This window comes from Bombyx mori, chromosome 5 (assembly GCF_030269925.1).
Source record: "Bombyx mori chromosome 5, ASM3026992v2".
In the NCBI taxonomy this organism is placed as follows: Eukaryota; Metazoa; Arthropoda; class Insecta; order Lepidoptera; family Bombycidae; genus Bombyx; species Bombyx mori.
Genome location: NC_085111.1, coordinates 9,839,121 through 9,860,547, shown reverse-complemented (window position 1 = coordinate 9,860,547; position 21,427 = coordinate 9,839,121). Strand labels below are relative to the sequence as shown.

The window sequence follows — 21,427 nt, the reverse complement described above, 5'->3', positions numbered from 1 at the left end:
GGAAATTCTCTTCAACAATTATTAATAACAATAATTATAATTTGTTCCGCTAAACAAAATATTTTAATTGAAATCAATAATTTGAATCGGGGTTGAGACGCAGGATGGCCGTTATTCTTGAGCAATTGAGACTTAGAATCTCGTGTTTCAAAGCTCGTAGCCGAATTAAGTTCAAGCGTCGGTAACGTAACCGCTTCATGCGGGCCTTAAATACTTCGGCTTATCTACGTATAAAAAAAAATCGCAACCATGTTTTCCCAATGCCGTGGCAGATATCTCAGAGACATACGTCCACTAGTTTACATTGCAGGCAAATACTCAAATACCCCATAATGGTCTCAACTACGCCTGTCAAAATCTCACAAAATTCATTTACCAGTGAAAGAGTTGAAAAAAATTAAATTTTCAATAAAATACTCACATCTGTTTTCCACGTCCAGCGGCAAATGATTGCGTGTAAATTGGTTTAATTTTCATAATGTCTCAATATGGTCCGCGCGAAATACACATAACTCTGCACTTATTGGTCAGTCAACAGTTAAGTACATAATATGATTAATTCTTGAACGACAGGTATACTTGCACCGCATTACCTATTTCAATATAATTGACTTGCTGCCATTTTGTATTTAGTATTTGAAATAGTCGAAAAATCATCTAAATAGATACCTACTGAATTTATGTTAAATATTACTCACCTAACTAACGAGCTGATTCATATTCTAATATTCTGATCATTAGTGTATTATCCTTATTTGATAAGACGCAAAGATACCAATGTACGTTTTGATAATACATTTTCCATTAAAATAGCTCACTTCTAAAAACGATCGTCGTTTAATGAAAAATATCTAACCATTAGTGTTCGTTATAATGGGTAATAATCCTTTATTAACACCATGTATGAGTAATTTGATTATATCTTGATAAATTATAAACCTGATTAGGAAGTCGATCCTTCCAGAAGACTTATAAACAACACCACTAAAATAATTCACAACAATATTTACATATATAATTACATGTGGCGACTGATTTATCACATAATAGTATGCTGAACTTAAAAAATATACCACTTTTATATTACATGAATTTCATCACAACAAACGAAGGAATGATGATGTTTGTGTGAGGAAATATTGTTTTTAATAACGGGTGATATCACTTTTTGATGTGTACTCTTCAGCATTCCGTAGTGCGTAGAATAATCTTTTGACAATAAACATTTGGAATTAATGTTTTAAAAAAAATCAAGCTAAGAATAACTTCAAGAATAAGATCTGAACAATCGAATTGACACGTAGTCATCTTCGCCAAGCACAGATGGCAACACGATAAAAAAACCCTCCCTTTATAAACAAGACAAACGTAGCGAATCTCAATGCTACTGAGAGGTATGTGCTGCTTAGAAACCAACCACCCCATCTCTTCAAAGGTGGTAGAGCCATTATACAATGAAGACTTTGACCTTCTGTATCAGGTGCGTGGTACGCGATGGCAATCACGGTGTTGTCTAAGGACTCTGAACAACTTAACAACAAGCCCAGAGTACGTCCATTCATCTAATGCAATAAAAAAGGGCGTCTAAACACTGAATATTGTCCACAAAACGAAAAGGGTAGTTATCATTGAGAAAATGGAAGGTTTTCTGCTACAATAGGGGCTGGGGATATAAGTAGGTATACTAAAAAGAACAATAGTAGTATTTTGCTGAACCAAGTAATACGAATCGAAGGTAAGTGATTTATAGTATATATGTACATGACATACAGATCTATTGATATTATTTATTCTTAATTCAGAGCGGATGGAACCGGAAGACACGCCTAGTGTGAATAAAGTTATAATAACTATTTAGTACAATGAGGTATTTTCATCAAGTAGTGTTTTATAAGTGATTTAAATAAATTTATTCAAACATAGTAATTTAAAATATACATTTATTCTATGCCAAAGAATGTACTGATTGGGAATGTTATACTTTGGATGCTGTCGTAAGTCCGTTTTTTGTTATATCTGAACCCAACAACAAAGTCATAGAAATGTAAATGAATAAATAACATAAAAAAAATCATAGCTATTTTATCGTAACATAAAATAAGTCAGTGTGAAGATTTGCATAACATATGACCAGAGTTCGTCGTAAAATATAAAGCGACACACTGACGATAAGTAACCAAATTTAGGTTATAAATCCAAAAGTATTTTTGATTGGTTTACTCAAGAATTTAATGACGCCAAGAAATATCTGGTCATCGAAATCGTTTTGGCGGCAATTATTTTACTCAGAAAGAACCGTTATTTCATCAAAAGCGTTAAAACAATTAAGCCATTTTAGTCTCTAAACCAAATTACCTTGTCAGTTTAGGAAATTACTAATTTACATCCACTATTGTGTATTCGAAGATCACGAAGTACTATTTAGCACCTTTTAAAAAACTATCCCGTTGAAATAACGTACAATCAAAGCGAGAAGAGGCGCCGACAACAGCAGTAAAAGATTGTAAACTTTATTTAGAACTTCTAGCTACTTCCCAATATTGAGGATGTTATATATTATATTCTTTAATTTGATTCTAACACAATTTCCTGATAGTCACCTTAAAATGTTTGTCTCTACTAAAATATATAAATGATTTAACAGATAAGATAAATGGTAATTTAAGAACTTGACTACAAAATTAATGCAAACACCTTTTAACTGATATATGTATATACAGTTTGACAAACATGTTCAAAATACACTAAAGTTCATTAAGGTTACTCTGGTGACATATGCTTTTGGCTACGATAAGCTATGCGATGCGCAGCTTGGGATATTATCAAAAGTTTTTCCTTGCTTAGTTTTCACAGTGCCAAAGACCGCGCGGAAAATGGCATTTCCAATTTAGTTACTTAAGCTATTGACGCGAAGACAGAGCGATGTGTGTGTTCGAATATCACAAAATAAATGTTTCCTGGAAAGGGCCGCATTATAACATCCACTCGAGGTGCTAAGTGGTTAGTCAATACAGTCACTCGTGTATCTGCTTACACTAACAAATTGTACGTGTACCTGCTCGAACTACATGTCACTGTTTCTAGAAGTTTCCAACCGAAATCAATTCGATTAGAATCGAGTTTCATTATGACAGGAATCGAGTATAAATCAAACCGTTCATGGTCAATTTCCTTTTAAAACTTAAACTTTCTACTGTTGATTGCGAGTGTAATCATCGAGGAGGTAATTAAAATAGAATCGGAGGTATAAGCTAAGAGGACTTAATGTATATACATACTGCAATAGTCACATCTTCATCTTCATACTGCTTTAGTATATAACGGAAAATATAATTAAATACAAACTTGATGTAGAAATGTGACTTTGTAAATAACTATTCCTATAAACTAATAGTCCTCCATGAAATAAATGACGATTAGCTTATAAAGTATAATTCTAAATAAATTTTAAAAATTCTAAATAGAAATTTTTTAAATTTAATAAACCCGAACGTAATTTTGTTGTTAAATAATCAAAGAAATATATTAAGCGATTATTCAAATGGATTATTCTAACGAAGTTTTTCTATTTGTGTTTCGACGATTGCGGGTACAAGTATACCTTCGGATTTTCATGCAGCATCCAAGTTATGTCTATTAGGGGGATGGGATTTATGGGTCTATGCAGGGGATATATATACTAAATTAACTGTTTAGAAAATAGCATAATAACGTTTCGTCTTCATACTGTCTGCCCATTGCACCGCGCCCATGGGATCATGCGTAAGGACTCGATAACATACAGTACAACGGTACAACTCAAAAGCGCGGCTTGCGCAATCAAAGCCTTCGTAAAGATCAAGCCCATATTAAGTTCGATATTAGAAATTAATCAAAAAAGGGTGTGCTTCTTACCGTTGACAAAGTTTGAAGCTTTAAACGCGTTTTACAAGGTATTTTTGCAACAATTTAATAAATTTTTTTATAATTAAATTTGCTCGCAGTTTTACAAAAAGGATCAAACTATAGACACGTTTCTAAATTGTTTAGGATACCAAAGTGTATTTATTTGCCTCCTTTATACCAATAAAAAAATCACTTAGCATAGAACATGTAGGATAGGTATAAATCAATCAAAGGCAAAAAACTATAAACATGATATGCCTTCAAAGGTCAATTCTTCGAAACTGTATTATTATAATAAGCTGGATCCTTTTTGGCAAACTTCGTTTAATATAAACTCACTTACAATTTAGCGATTTGAATTTTATCGGCGTCATTCTGTCTTCCAAAGTCATGCCAGGGTCGCGTGCGTGGAGCCTGCGCGGGCGAGTGATGTGCCGATGGGGTGCCGCGGCCGTCCTCGCCGACGCCGGGCTGCTGGCAGATTACCGTGTAGTCGAACGACTGCGCGGATAATAAACAACGTTAAATCCTACAGCAATAAGATCAATTTTACTTAACACATTCAAAGTATTTGCGGCCACGTGTTTTCCCAATACACCTTTATTTATTTACTTTTGTGCAATCATTAGTAATAATGACTAAGCAGTTTTTAATAAGGTAAATCGATGGAAATGATTTCGAGACGTAATATTCGGATCAAAAAAGTTTAGGTTCATAAATTAGTTCCACCTCCTGTCCTAAAGAGGGCGGCAGCGTTGACTGGTTATCGCGTGTAGGCTACCGGTTGAGTGGATGGATCGTAAGTGGTATCTTTTCCTTATAGACTTCGGTTGTTATGCTACCTATCAAGACTGACTTCAATAACTGGAATTTTATAGCCACAGATGTACCTACTCCTGTTATCATTTGGAAAATATTCCTACGTTAATTCAGTAATTATACAACGGTTTACACTATTTCTTATCGTGGTGTTTATTTTCTTTCGGAGCGTGAATATTTATTTTAATCGAAAAACACATTAGCCAAGTTACCTTCAGCAAATAAAAATTACACTTAATTTTCCTTTAAGGCTAATGCATTTCAGAGACATGTGTTAATTTCATATATCGCACCTTTAGAATTGAAGTGGCTTCATAATTATGTTCTCACATATTTTGTGGCTGAACTAAAAACAACTAAGGAGCATTGAATAAATGACAACCATCTCATCCTCTATGTCATTTCAAATTATTGGAAATACGAGAAATTTTTACGCTTCGTTCAGGATATTGAATACTTAATATAGCTACTGTAGACTACTTACTATCTATTAGATATTGTATTCTTGTTAACTTATAAATTGATTTCCATCTATCTTTGTTAAGCACATCATTTGGAATTTTTCGAAATTTGATAAAGCGTAATTATCTCGTTGTTAATGTAAAAACAGAACCGTGGAGTGATATTTTGTGTCGCAATATTCCATAAATTATGTCTAATTGACAACTAATTTATGATAATGGTGACACATTAAAATATCATTGTAATTACGTCACCGTTAGTTACCACTAGGATTTTCCGTTTTTATTTATCGATTTTACCTTTTGGAATATGGTTTATAATAATCGTTTAAGAGCAATTCTATTAATTTTGGTTAGGTACATTGGATTTTGTATTCGTGCAGACCTATTTATGTTTTGATCCCTTCAATCAAGTTTTTGATCATAGCCTGCCCTTGAACGTAAAACCCAAAAAAGATTCTCAATGACGTTCTGGCATACCTAAGCCTCAAATATTGTAGGCATTCAATTACAGCTTGAAGTGCAGCTAAACACGTACAGAAACAGATTGAAATTGCGATAACTATATCATTGCAGTGAGCTCAGGCGGCTCAAGCACTTCATTCCGCTCCCAGAGAAGCTTAACAAGCAATTCCATCAACGAACTACAGTAGCAAGCTGTCGTGTTAAATTTATATTGTGTCAGCCGAGATAACAAAAGGCGAATTTATAAATGTCCAATCTAGATCACTCAGGTGAGTAAACGGAGTAGGTGGAATGCTCGTGATCGCCACGCCCTGAGTTTGCATAGTCCTTCAAAACCACTTAACTCTGAACCCGATTGTAATCGAGCAGATTTGTTAGTTTACTGTGTAAACTCGTAAATTTAATGCTGAATGCGTGGTGCAGATGATTAAGCGAAGGTCTTGCGTGCCGTCAGCTCCATTGTCTAGACGTCAATGGTGTTGTAATTAACGAAAACTAGTTATTATGCCTATAGACATAACATTTTAATTATTGAATAACATTAATCTTATTGGATTAAGCTTCATTTTTTTTATGAGATTCGATTCGACTAAGGTTTTCATTGGATTAAAAAGTTCTTATTGTATTTTTAGAAATTGAGATTGGACTGCAATTAAACCCATAACTTTAGATATTTTATGAAGTTAAGATACCTAAGTGGACACAAATACAATGATGTCTAGAACTAAACAAATATATCCGAATACATGTAGGTATTTACATGTGTGGAAATATCAAACTAGAGCGCGGGTGGGCTTCGATCTGTGTTGCGTAATTTTGTCATGTATGTTTGTAGCCAATAAATAATCTTGGGTGTATTATATGCTCGATTCAATAGTTATTGAATGAGCAACAAACAGTTTTAGTACATTGAGAAGTACTTAACATTTTAATTCGCTATGATAAAGAAACGAAAACAATTGTTTTATAATTTAATTAGCACCGTTAGGTATGTGCTCTCAATATACAAAAACATTTCGATACTGTGTAAGTATATGGGACATGAAATTATTGATAAAGTGTAATAGTAATTTCATTTAGTGTGAATGTGAACAAAATGCCCTAAGTGGATGTCAGCATAGTGTAGTAAAGAATGCCCGCCCGCGCCCTGGTCGTAGCACCGACCTGCTGCACGGCAGTGTGGTCCCGAGGGGTGACTGCGTCAGCACCGATGCCACTATCCGGTGATGGCAAGTCCACTGTCAGTCCGGCTGCTGCGATCACGCTCTTGCTGTGATACCGTGGTGCAGCATATCTTTCGCTAAACGCAGAACCTGAAGCCGGTTCTCCATCATAAGGTGGTGCAGCTCTCTGCTGGTAGCCTTCTCCGACAAAATATTCTCTGTAGTAAGGTTCACCCGCAAAAGTCGAAGGCTGTCTTGAATATTGATCGCCATAGGGGGTGGGACTAGGTGTGCCCGGTGGAGCAAACATTTGGGTGGTATACATCGTTGCGTCCGGAAGTAGTGAACCTGCTGAAGAAGCTCGCGATGGCACCGGGGACGGCGACGCCGCTTCACCAGGCTCGCCGACCACCACCTGCGGACACACGCGTCTGTTACACGCGTTCTCCCACGACAACTGTCCGCTTCGTAAAGTAGACGCGTACATGCCGCGTCTATACACAATTCACAGCTTCACGTACACTAGGTTCTTTCGACCTCGACACGTTCACAACAACTAATGTAAACAATCCGTGGTAGTGTAGTCTAGAGGGCGCCTGCGTCGATGCGGTCTGGGCGGGCAGCGCTTGCCGGCCAGATAAGGGCGCGGGCGGGCGCGGCTAGTGCGATTCGAGCGAGTTGCTCGGCGCATCGTACGCAAACCGCGTTAAATAATACATGAGTAACTAGTAAGTGTGTGAGTGCGTGCGCGCGCGACGGCGGCGTACGAACGTGTGACGCACCTTATGTCGAGGCGGCTTGAGCGCGTGCGGCTCGGGCTCGTCGACCACCTTGCGGCTCAGGTCCTCGGGCTCGCGCTTCACGAGGCCCGCGTGGAGCAGGCCCGAGAGTTCGCCCAACTCCGCCCCGTGCGCGCCATTGGCTGCCTTTAGTGCTGCGCCGGCCCTGCGGAGGGGAGACAGGTCTGATTGGCGACAGTGCGCGCGCGCCGCTACTTCTGTTCAAGCGACCTCGCGACGCGCGCACTGTCATTCTCATACACCGTAATATTTAAATTTCAATATTATATAATACCTATTCTCCTAACAAAAGCAGTAGATAATGATTAATAAAAGATTCATCAATCGATTTGTGGTTTCTAATCTAGCACTTAATATTAATAGTACTTATTCATAATAAATAGAAAAACAATGAAGATATACATACATAGATAGATAGATATATTTAAACGAAATTTATTACTATGTCTATATTTATTGATCTTCAAAAAATTACAACACAAATTATTGAATTTAGGACCCTCTTTTAATTTGACGGGGATTAAAAAACTGTCAAGACGTCTAGACACTAATATACCTCATGACAAAAATAAAGAGTTCATTCACCAAAAAACTCTTCACGAAAAACTAAGAAGAAGAAAAAAGTACGAAAACGTCAAAAATAGCTGAGGGAACTAATACTATCATAATTACCAAGTATCGTGTGTTGTTTTTTTAATGTAAAACTATAATTATACAGAATAATAGTTAATTTAGGTATAATTTCGACGTCAAGACTGCAAGAAGCCCATTGCTATAATGAAATTTAAAAAAAAACACCAATGTTTTCGAAAAAATGCTGGGAGTAAACACAACTTAATTTTGAAGCAGTGTTTAAAAAAATAAAATAAAAAACATTACGCATTTGGCAAAGACTTCTTTAACATACGGCCTTCCGAAATATCTAACTACCCCATAATCCATCCATCCATGCTTATCACAGGTACCTAGCACATCTCTTTATTGACCAATTTTAGATCATCTTGCTGGTCTAGTGGTTTAAATACGTAACTTTAGTATTTACTCTGGCATCGATTCCCGATTGCAATGAGTCTCTTTGTAGAGACATTACGGAATTTTGCGACGTTCCTGTCGCATATAATATTTACAATTTGAATGCAGACACCAACCTTGAGACATGAGGTTGAGCTTTAATTATATTGCACTAAGGCTGTCTATCCTTCAAATCCAAAAGCATGACAAATACGCACCCGAAATTGGCAGAATAGCAGTGTCAACTCTTGCGGGATTACCTACAGCACACTCTACCCACCGATGCAAATATCTAAATTGTACGGATTTGATTTTTATTTTAGGTATAAGATATACCTCAGTTGTGGAAGTCAGTCCTTAAGTACGTATTTTCTTAAAAAATTGAACGCCGGTGATTTGAACACCAGCATAGTCGCATCACTCAATACGAGTACGCCCGAAGCCTTATCCTTTTAGCCAAGACGACTTCAAAATGTAGTTTTAATTCCATCCCTAATTTTTCAATCACAAGCCTTTCAATCCCAAGGAGGTTTTCACAACTATTACCTATATTGGGTATCCATCCAGACGAATAGAAGAAAAAAGAACTAATCCACAATCAAACTCATACTAATATTCTACGCGTATCACCTAGTAAACTATCAAATATCGCCAATTAATGACTGAGCTTGAACTGGTTTTGAGTACGGTTGATAGAAGTATCAAAATCGAAGAATCGAAGGTACCTAAGTATACCGGTTTCGGTTGTTATTTATTGTTGAATCCTGACTGACAAGCACACGACTCAAACGCATCCCTGTATCATGTCACATTGAACCATTCGTAAACTCATTTCATATCACGTAGGCATAACGTACCATTTTACGATCGATCTGCAATTAATATAACATTAATATCTAAATAGAACCTTATTAGACTGATAAGATAAGATCTGGTGCGACGTAATTTCATTGTTTTTCTATAATAACATTCTAAAATTACAATTAGAGGGAAAACGGAAGACTTTAATTATCATAAGATTCCAATTAAATAAATGTTAAACGATAATTAATTTTTGGAATAATATCTAATATAAAGCATAACAACAACAAGCACGCAGCATTACTGCTTCACAGCAGAAATGAGCAGGGCGGTGATACCTACCTATGCGGACTCACAAGACGTTCTACCACCTATTGTCTCAAGAATACTCAAATTTCTTATGGATCTGTAGAGCATCAAACAACTTTAGTAAAGTAATTACTTCCCTGCCTACTAACCAAACGATGATGAAGAGGACGTTGACGTGGTCTAAGAGATAGAACGCCCAGTGTACTCGTATCTATCTTTTTTTTATTTACTGATTAGATGGGTGGACGAGCTCACAGCCCATCTGGTGTTAAGTGGTTACTGGAGCCCATAGACATCTACCACGTAAATGCGCCACCCATCATGAAATATAAGTTCTAAGATCTCAGTATAGTTACACCGATATCGATGAGACTATACCGCAATTCTTAATACGTATTTGACAGATATTCATGATGGATTCCCACGATTAAATAGTATATTGTAATTAAAACCTAACATGTGAATTTTATTATTATTCATATTTTGCCCAGGTTGAGCCTCGCTTACCTACCTAAATGTGCGTATCTGAAATAGCCCCTTCAAGCTAGCAGCGATTAAGTAGAAAAAAAAAATTTTATATTTCACATATGGCATTGATACGTGGTCGCTCTTATTCGGCCCTCTCAGAAGGTTCAAAGTTAAACAAAGAGTAATGGAGAGGGCTATGCTCGCAGCTTCTCAACGAGATCGCATCAGAAATGAAGCGATTCGCAGGAGAACCGTAACCGATACAGCCCGAAGGATTGCGAGGTTGAATGGTAGTGGGCAGAGTACATTGCTCGTAGAACAGATGGCTGCTGGGGCTCGTTCTTGAGTGACGTTTGCTTACCGGAAAAAGCAGCACAGGTAGGCCTCCCACATTAGACCTACTAGATTTTTAAGACTACAGGATTTTTTATTTATTGCCCCTGCAGGCAGACGAGCATACGGCCCACCTGATGGTGAGTGGTTACCGTCGCCCATGGACTTCAGCAATGCCAGGGGCAGAGCCAAGCCGCTGCCTACCGTTTAATACTCTCCACAAGCCTCGTTTGAAGAAAGACATATCATAGCGCTCGGGAAACACCGTGGAGGGGAGCTCATTCCATAGCCGGATGGTGCGTGGCAAAAAAGACTTCTGAAAACGCACTGTGGATGACCGCAGTGGCTCCAGGTAGTATGGATGAACTCTACTCCGGTGGCGGGCGGTGCGATGGTAAAAACGAGATGTCGGTATCATCTCGAACAATTCCTCAGAGCACTCAGACAACGTAGGACTGGTCTTTGTGGCGAGTCTTGAAAGAGGGAAACCTATGTCTAGCAGTAGTTGTCTGTGGACTAACATTAGTAGTATAATACGTAAGATAATATGTGTTTCATACAGCAAATTTTGCAAAAACTAGATCCGATCTATCGAGATATAGTTTTGTTTTAATTAAAGTTTAAAAAGTTTAATCACCTACCTCTTATAATTTCCGTCTTTTTTTAACTAATATTTCTCTTTATTTAACTTTTTTCACAAAAAACGTGTCACAGTTGAAAATAACCAGTGAAATTCTGATTATTATGTATAGGTCTCCAACAAACGGTACCATTTCGTTCGGCGCCCAAACATTTATAAAGAGCATTCGTCTACCATTAGGAATAATACATTTCGTTACAATTATAAAACAATTAGAAAACTTATTAGAGTTTTATAGTATTGTTAGCTTTATGATGCAATTTGGAAATTTTGGGGCATTAGCTATTAAAATAACCGTTATGGTTACAGGAAAACGCTTTTAAAAAACTGTCCGTGTATTTTTATATAGCGTACACGATAAACCAATGCATTTACACGATATACCAATGCATTATAAGCTCTTATTTTAAGTAAAGTCATACTTACAGTTAGTTACATTTTTAATTGGTTACAAAGATATCTCTTGATTTGCAAAAAAGTCTACGAAATAGGTCTTTCGGTGCACCCGCTCGCAAATGTTCAATTTTTCCTTTTCTTGTTTGTTCCGTAGAGGATCACGTTAAAATACTAGTCTTTTCGTGATAAAAAGTATTTTAAAATAACATAATACGTCTTAACCGTCGTACATGTTTGACTCGCTATGATAGAGACAAAATTGTACAAGAGACATTATTGTTTCTAATCAAGCGATACCACAACAAATTTAATGGTAAGCTCTCATTTCAAGTATCAATGTTAGTTACTAGGTATGCCTAATACCATAAAGTTGACAACATTGAAATTCAGTAGTTTTATTCATATTCATATTTTTCATATTCAGTAGTTTTAGAGTATCCGTCGCTTGAACAAACAAGCAAATAAAAATAATAAAGCGATGATTTAGGGTGAGATATACCTGAACATCGTATGGCAACCTTTTGTTAGTAAACATTATCATTGTACAAGACACTTCTGTTTAATAAGGTTAAGGAAAAAATATACGATTTAAAAAAAGAAAAAAACTTGTACCTACTGTTTGTAAAGTTCATTTCCGGAAAACGAGCTACGATTATATGAAGTTACAATGAAATATTAAATATAAAAATAAAACATGAAAGATGATCATCATTATTTCTATATGTTTTTCCAATACTACCAGTTTATATAGTAGTAGTAGTAGTAGAAGAAGAATAATGCGACTTTCGGCTGCAAGAACATGGAATTTTACGAAAACTGCCGATTGGCCGACTAATTTTCATAAGTGAATAGCAATCAAAATATTTTTCGTTCATAGTATTCTGTTTTCCCGTACCGTTACATAACCATACAATTGAAAATTTCCACACATTAAATACATGTCTTTGTGTGAGTGTTTGATTTAGGTATGTGATATCATACTCATAATATGGAACATAAAATTACCTATAGAGTCGAATACTCACAGCTTGACTCATAGTTTGAAGGAAATAACTAATCTGTTAAAAACGATTAAACAAAAAATCACTAGAACACAAACAAGATTTTTCAATACAAAATAGTTTTATTGCTTCTTACAAAATTTGAATTAATCACTAAATAGGTTTGACTAATGTTGAAAAATTTCCGTTTTAATGGCTTTGTAGATAACGTAGCTTATTAAAAAATTAATAGTTACAATTAGCGAGCGTAAGAAATGACTCTTGCGTGTAAAAAATATTTATTAAATACATTAGCGGGGAAAGGCAATTCAGCAAGCTGTACTGGGCGCGGCTTCGTCGTTCGATGTCAGTGCTCGTCGATTTATGATAATTGAAAGCATGTTTCATTGACGCACTGATGTTTATTTTAGATAAGAGATTCTTCTGACTGTTGGCACTATTTCATATACAAAACTCATGAGACGCCGGACCTCCCGCGTGCTCAACTCGCCTGTCCTTGCAATCCTTTTTATTCGTAATCAACACCATTTTATTAAGTTTAAATATAATTCACATGCAAACACGCATCTGTCTGTTTTTATTTAATTATACCGTTACTGAATATCTTGGTGGCAACTGTTGAACCAAAACCACTTGTAGCTAAATTAGAAGCAAATTTGTCATCATAGGCGTTCTGTGTTGAGCTATGCAAAAACCGATCAAAATATCTTTTTAAAGTTTAATGTTACTGGTGGTAGGACCTCTTGTGAGTCCGTACGGGTAGGTACCACCGCCTATTTCTGCCGTGAAGCAGTAATGCGTTTCGGTTTGAAGGGTGGGGCAGCCGTTGTAACTATACTGAGACCTTAGAACTTATATCTCAAGGTGGGTGGCGTATTTACGTTGTAGATGTCTATGGGCTCCAGTAACCACTTAATATCAGGTGGGCTGTGAGCTCGTCCACCCATCTAAGCAATAAATAAAAAAAAAATAACAAATAATGTCTCGCAAAGTATGCTAATGTTGTAGACGTATAAATACATACTGAGTGCGCTTACGGCGAGCTTGCACAAATAACGTTATTCATAAGCACTCTGTACAATACATGTTTGCTTGTCGCTCATTGTTGGCGCCTACAAAAACGTATACAAAGCCATTTCGGCTGACAGCTGAAATGCCTCCAGCCCTGCCGGTATTATACTACACGAACACCCGAGATATCTCTTCTTCTTCTATATCGTTCCCTCACTACTGAGGATCGCGACCACATGTGACGTTCTTCCACTGTGCTCGATCATGGGTGGCATAGACTGCATGGTACAGACTACCACCAAGTGCTTCTCTTGCTAGATCTGACCATCTGGCTGGTGTTCTGCCCACGCCGCGCTTGCCCTCCGAGATATACCACAACAAATTAAATATCTTAACTAACCATTTAATGTATCCCCAAAATGGGTTTTATAGAGTAATCAAAATAGTGTTCGCGTTATACTTTAGTAACGCGAAATACATTTTAATTATACTTAACGGAAGCGCGTATAATTTTCCTTAAACAAATTCTATAGTAATATGCTCAAATGCTTCAAAATCGAATCGGGTTGGTAACTAAAAATTCTAAACTTCTAATCTGATATCATGTTGCACTGCATTAGCATAACAGAGAGTTTGATGTGAGATATAAATGAGAATCTTTTTCTAGCAACAGTGTGTTGCGCTTAACATGTAAATATAATATTCTTATCAAAGCTGGATCAGTCGGATACCGGGATGCAATTGCCATAATAATTATTTGCAATGTTTACTTAACACCCTTTCACACATGACGAGATCTTGACAATACGTCGAGAGCCGAGGGTGCGTCGAACCCTCGTTTGAACTTACGATAGTGGTGTATTCAATGCAACTATCGAAATACCTCTTATGAATCACAAAGACGATCATTTCAATTATTCTTATTCTTTTTCTCTAGTCGACAAATCAAAACAGTACATCTAACATAAAGAGGATTCATTAGGTTCGTTTATTTGATTATGTATTTCCTGAATATGAGTCGAGATTTGTTGATCTCTTCAATTAAAGAGTGCTTATTTTGAAAAGTATTCAGCTGGACAGAACTTCTTCTGTTTTAACATCTAATAAAAAAGAAACCAAAATCAAAGGATAATTTTATAAATACATGTCCAATAGCTCAATAAAACTAAAAATATATGACGGCAGTGATTGGCATCATTATCAAAATTAAAGGCAGCGACATTTTATTATCCACCGCTTGACGAATAGATTACAATCTACCGCGCTATAAATGAAACTAAGGAGGCGCTTGCAGCGGATGCGAGCAACGTAATTCAATTCCATCTGAATATATCATTCGTCTAAATGTAGGTTTATTGCTACTTTTCTCACGGAACTAATACATTATCGAAAAATTTCAATTCAAAACGATCTCACCATTTGCCCATGTAGTTCGAATTAAAGATTAATTATTACGTACTTTAGCTAGAACAATAATTTCCCGTTGTCTACTTAAATAAAACTACTTGTAATTTTAATGGCGTATCACAATAATCATATGCACCTGGACTATTTTCGCGTATTGTAGGTAACTGAATTTCTTTTAACCGTTTCAATAAAAACGTTCGCATGATAAAGGGTGGTCAAGAATGAATGGTCAAGCCCCGTTTAATAGTAACGCGATGACCACGACCGTCAGGGACATAACGACGTTCCTATCTTTTTATACATTATCTTCGCAAGAGGGTTCGTTACAAAAGGAATTGAATGGAATTAAATGTTATACCATGAACAATGACGACGATCTTCAAGAGGAAACCGGTTTTACTCTTAAATGGGTCACACGGTTTCAGGGTTCTGTTAAGCAACTGTGACGATATAAGGAGCAGCCATTAATCGTAGTTTAAATTTAAAATAAAAATTATAAACAGTATAAAATCCCATCTGAATAAGTACTTTTATATTACTTATAAGTTCTGTTTTTGCTGTACTAAACGATGTTTATAATTATCTACGTTGTAAAGTAATTCTGCCCATGAGAATATAATAATATGTAAGTGTGGAGTTGGTGAAATCGACTTCCCGTTACTGTGGCGAGTGCGAACGACAGGGTCAAGAGGGCGAGGCCCTCCCTGAGGCATCCAGTCGCGCGTTTCTATGCTAATCTTACCATTACTGTTCTACGCTCATCGACTAATATTAATGTTTATAGCCAAAGCGTTTCAACTAAGAAGACTCTACTAAGAAAGTCTAAAATATAATGTTTTCAAAATAAGATACCAGGTTATTGAATGTTACTCGAGAACAAATATTAGGTATTTACGATAGGAAAGATTAGCTGCGCGCTCTCGTGACTGCACGCAATGTGCTTACGAAACTCTTAACACCTACATGAACGATCGCAGAGGAATACAGACGGAACTAGTTCATTTCTACATCTATCGTGCATTCAATTCAAATATTAAGAGCGATTTAGACAACAAATACATTCGCGTCAAACCTGACGATGCACTGGCGTCGAACGATTAGCATACAAACAGACTCGGAGAGGCGAAGCGCGCGGATGGGTGCGGGCGAGACTTGGTATTCGTTATAATTTTGAATGTATGAATGAGCAATAGCGGCGCGTTGAACTGGGCGCGTGGGACGCGTGCCGACAATGACTCGAGACAAGTCCTGGGCGTCCTTGTCAATGTGATCCGCTTCCATCCACATCCGTCTATTGTCATTATTTGTATTTATGCACTCCCGTAAACAGTGACGAACATGACGGGCGGAATGGATCGGCCCGCGTCGACACATTCCCGAATATTCATTTGTTTCGGTCGTACAAACTATCCAGTTGCTATGCTGTTTGATTGTTGGAACCTACCACGATTGCATCACATTACTAATAAATAATTCGACGGGAATGGTTACGTTGTTTTCGGAAAACCAAAACTGTCATTTTAGTAATTAAAACTGTCACTTTACTTTGATCCTTAATGAAAAAAAAACATAAAAATACTAAATGTAGTACAACGTACATACATCTACACATAATTCCCATTTAATATATTCTCCGAATTTTATAGGTGTCAAGTGTGTAAGCGCTAACACGCGATTTACATTTTCATGGATTCAAACAAGTTTCCTCTCTAACTAGTGTTTATGGTGTACAATAAAAACTCCATAAAAGTTTAAATGGTTTGTATGGGGTTAAGTTAACATTATGCACTCCTTGTATTAAAAATGTGTCGCAGCGCTTGCTCATTTCTACGTCGCCATTCAAAGGATGCTGTTAACAACCTCTTTCAAAGACCGGACTATAATTTGATAAGGGTCCTTTTCTATGAGAATACGTCGCGGCGTTGATATTGTCTACTAATTTATTCATGGTGAATTTATTTTTACTTTACTTAAAATACAGATAGGAAACAAAATACTAATACTATGAAAGTCTGAAATGGCTTTAGCTCGAAATTAACGATTAATACACATTAATACCGAAAAATCTCTCAATACTGCTAACGAAATTCATAAATCCTTATAACTCGCTATCCTATCTGTACTTATTCATAACTATACCTACCCAAGTCCCAAGAAGGATATGCTAATTTAAATGATATTCAGAAGCAGGAGCGGGGTGTTTTCGCAGTTGCGAACTGTTAATCTTACCGTGCGTATTCAAATGAGAGTCTATGATTTATTGAGTGGAACATTAACATTTTTATTATTTGTTATTCTTACACCTTTCGTTGGGGCCGGAAGCCACGCGGCGTCTTGTCTCAGTTTATTCGTCCGTGAGAGTCGCGCACAACCCTGTCTGCAGACATGTGAGCGCGCACAAAAACACCGTTGCACACATTATCATAGTTTACATATAAATTTTACGCAAATTCATTCGGTATTCACCGTGCCTCGAAATTCGGCGATTATAATGATAATTGCATCGATACACGAACGTTCGATTTGATCTACGGCCGTGAGAATCGAGGATTGATTTTCCGCGATTGTTTTCTGATTGATTCCACGTTTAAATGTTTAGTCGAAAATCGATACTCGGAAATTTGCATTTATGATTCGATACACTAACGATACGTTCACTTTCGAATAGAAAAAAAAAACACTCGTAAAATTTTGTGAGTAATTTCTTCTTTCAATAAATGTAGACTAACAAACTTCGTTCGTGTTTATAAATCGACAAACATGTACATTTTTTTTATCTTCTTGAAAGTAAGTTAAGAAACCAAAACAAAATGCGTTTTGTTACGCTTGAATACTATTTTCCTTATGATTTCGGGCTTGACATAATTTGGCTGTATGGTGTTTAGAATATCCGTTATCGTCTCGTGGGTTTCGTAAAAGGACACTAAGGGAATCACCGAAGCAGCAGCATTCTCTGAGTATGATACGCCTTCATTGTTTTTCGGCTAGAAACTATACAATACAACTGATATTTAGACCTCATGAGATATCTATAGGCTCTGGTAGCTACCTAACATCAGGTGAACAAAGCTCGTTCATCCACCTAGCTAAAACTTAACCAAAACAACAATGTATTACTGCTAATCAAAATCTTTGTCTAAGTGTCAGGTAAAAGTTCGTACCTGCATGGTTTAAATGTATATCAAGTTAAACTGGTTGTCAATGTTGAGGTTTATTGTTTCATATGATAAATGAAATTAAAATTACCGAATGACAATTAACCGAACAATATGTTAAAATTAAACTATAAATAATATGCTGACTAAGTAGTGCAGGAGGTAGATAATACTCACGGCCAGACATCAACAAGTTTAGCATCCTTGTGGAGATGCAGATGGGTATCTTGTCCGAGTGGAGGAAGCTTGTAATAATCAGCGACAAGCGGCTGAGGCTGTTGATCATCTGAGACGCCAAGCACGGCCGACGTAGCCGCGCTCAGCGGGTGATCCGCCCCGCTGGAATAATACGCGCGCCATGTCTCTCCGCCTACTTCCATCACCTCTTTGCGTCTCCTGAGGGCAAAAAAAACATTTGTTAGCTAACATGAACGTATGTACATGTTGAACGACGCATTTCGTCTGCTATGCTTATGTTTCATTCAAGTCATCATCTCATATGTGTAAACACAACGTAAAATACAGGTATATCGGGCGTGTAGTTTTATAAGTCCGCTACAACTTACGAACCAGTTATTAGGCGTGACCATTTCGGTACGGATACTGACCTTTGATGGCACTCATACCGATTGTCGTATTATATGACGGCGCATTCGCTAATTGTAGCGCACATAGAGGAATGAGTCAGCTGAGCCAATGCTCGGTGCCGTATAAACATAAGCAGTTTGCTTGACGACCTAACGATATCGTAAGCCTGTTCACACAGACTGATACGATAAGATTTCTGTGGTGCACTGGCTGACACGTCATACGAGCTGGATCGCCTGGTGTGGTGCAACCTGAAGTAGAACAGGTCCGAACCACTCCCAGAACCGGAAGGATACGAGGCAAATCCCTGCTCCCTCGCTAACCAGTTTAGGTCGTATGACGTCACGCCCAGCGGTATCCGACGTTGCAGACAAATAAATAAAAAATGGTGGAAGCACGCGTCGGACGGGTTTGACCGGATAGTAGTTCTACCTGATTCCTGTTCCTGATGTTTGATAGGTTCATTGTGTCGTAGTAAAATATACAAGCTATTCCGCAAAATCATTCAATTGGAAGACAGGTTTGGGAAACCCATTCAATTGATACACTTATTTAATATTACACAATTACATAAGTATTTTTATGTTGAACTAATAGTATGCGGTTTCGTTTAAAATGATCAAGTAACCTATAAAAAGAAGACTACAACAAAATGCTTAGCCTCGAATCTATTCGGATTACTTGAAGTAGCTCTCGAGAGCTAATAGAATATACTAAGTGTGGTGGCGAACTGGAAAAGCCAGCTTCTGGCATTTAACCAGCCGATGCGTGAGTCATTTGACGAGTTAGTTGGCAAGCCGAAGAGACGGGGGCCGGGCGGCGCGGGTGCACCACGTGAATGAGATTCCGGTAGGTGCGCACGTAAAAATCGTGCAACGAATCTAACAGGTTTGCTGGGGTCCTTGTGAGGCCATCGGGACTGGTCTAACCTGCCCTGTGTGGCTGAACCTCGAATTTCTGGCCGTTTCCCATCACGTTCGCTTCGAATCGATACATGTAAACATACCGGCTTGTTTACATTAATAACCTGATCCATGACTTTAGAGGTAACGGTATCGAATAATAATCAGAGCGTCGTGCATTATGTAATCAAGTGAAGAACGAATCTGTCAAATGGTACATTTATAGACATTAATTGAATTGAATTATCTATACTGACAATGGTTTGATCCTAAATGGATTTCGCAATTGTCCGTTCTTCGTAATTGTTTGTTCTACTGTATCAAGAGATTAGAAAGTGTCACACAGCTGACACGGCTCTGTGACACGCTCTGAAGCGAATCGAATCGCACAGAGAAGGGTTGAGGGATTCACGGCTACACAAACAATATGTTAGACACGGCGAAATTTTTGTTATTTCTAATACCATTAATTTTATTTTGTCCCAAAAATTCAACTCGTTTAGAAATGAATGCTAATTAATTATTTTCATTAAAACACACCGGACGTAGGTGATTTAATTATGTATTTATAAGTTGTAACAAAACATTTTCAATAAGCCAGATTAACCAATTACGCAATTACTATACGATTGATGTTTATGAAACAACTGTTTTAATTAAATCATAAATGTAGATCCTATACATGTAGAGTAATTAAATTAAATTGCAACGAACGGCTTAATCGATTCGAACTTACGCGATTCAAATCTAAACGGATCAGTGTCGTTTTCATATTGTGCATTAAAAAGAGGCGAAATGTTAATTGTCGTCTGGCTACAAAGGAAAAAAAAAGAAAAAAAATATAGATTGAAATGAGTGTACACGTCGATGGTCAGTGTAGCGCGGAGAGTTTCGAAAGACCACGCCGGTTGACGTCCACGTCTGGTGACGCGTCCAACTATCGATCATTCGGTTCGTTAATAAATAACACGTTGGCGTCGTTTGCCGCTTATCTGCTGCTCGGGCATGTGGAAAAATTTGGTGTAGGTGTCGTAACGGAGCGGCATACACGTCTGATACGGCGTGTATTGCGTGTGCCCGCCTGCCTTGTTCATATCCTCTTTGGTCGTTGGATCTCGCCGTCGGTCTCATAATTAATCTCTTAACTAAAAAAAAAAAAACTACATGCCAAACGATAAAAGGGCCAATCAATTTCCTTGTCAATTTAAAATTAGAAGACGGCTTAGGTAGAATTCGAAATAAAATATTTTTTTTAAAAGTGAGTTCTGCAAAATGCTGTAAATTGTGTTCGCGATTGAAATGCTCGATGTAGTACCAAGTACACATTTTGAATGCGAGCATCCTTTTTGTTCGGATTAAAAAAAAACATCTAAAATAATAATCTGTGGAACTTACGATCACTGGTAAAATGTTTATTTATAGATAGTATAGAGCAGTGTTTTGGGCTGAAGTTACTTCGTTTCAAAGTCATCCTTTGTAAGATAACATTAGCTAAGCCTTTTAACTTTTCATCGTTTTGAATTCGTCGTTTTTTTTATATATATGATCCACATACATTTCATAACAGATATGAACCCACAATATTGCCACCACATAAAATGTATGGTAATGATGGGGCTGTCGAAGCCCAATGATAACATACAAATAGTTAATAATAGTACTCTTTTTTTTCTTCTTCAACATCGGTTAAAATCGCAAAGATCGCTATAAACTCATGTACATAAGTATCCATATGAGTCTTACGACGCACTGCAAAATGTATTGAATCACGTATTAACTACGAAACTGGCTATGCAACTTCACCTCTTTCAC

At 37.1% G+C, this 21,427-nt stretch overlaps 1 protein-coding gene across 7 annotated transcripts in view; it reads right to left on the bottom strand.

Annotated features, from left to right (window-relative positions):
- Positions 1-21,427, bottom strand: part of LOC101740332 (protein grainyhead) — a 129,785-nt gene that overhangs the window by 34,491 nt on the left and 73,867 nt on the right. For 2 of the 7 annotated variants that reach the window (XM_012693851.4, XM_012693853.4), the window contains exons 3-6: positions 18,303-18,521; positions 7,576-7,738; positions 6,795-7,208; positions 4,229-4,386 (exon numbers count right to left, since the gene is read on the bottom strand). In XM_012693851.4, coding sequence (XP_012549305.2) covers positions 4,229-4,386; positions 6,795-7,208; positions 7,576-7,738; positions 18,303-18,521 — 954 coding nt within the window. The remainder of the gene's footprint in view (positions 1-4,228; positions 4,387-6,794; positions 7,209-7,575; positions 7,739-18,302; positions 18,522-21,427) is intronic. The other 5 variants (XM_012693852.4, XM_062668687.1, XM_012693854.4 and 2 more) reach the window with 3 other exon arrangements.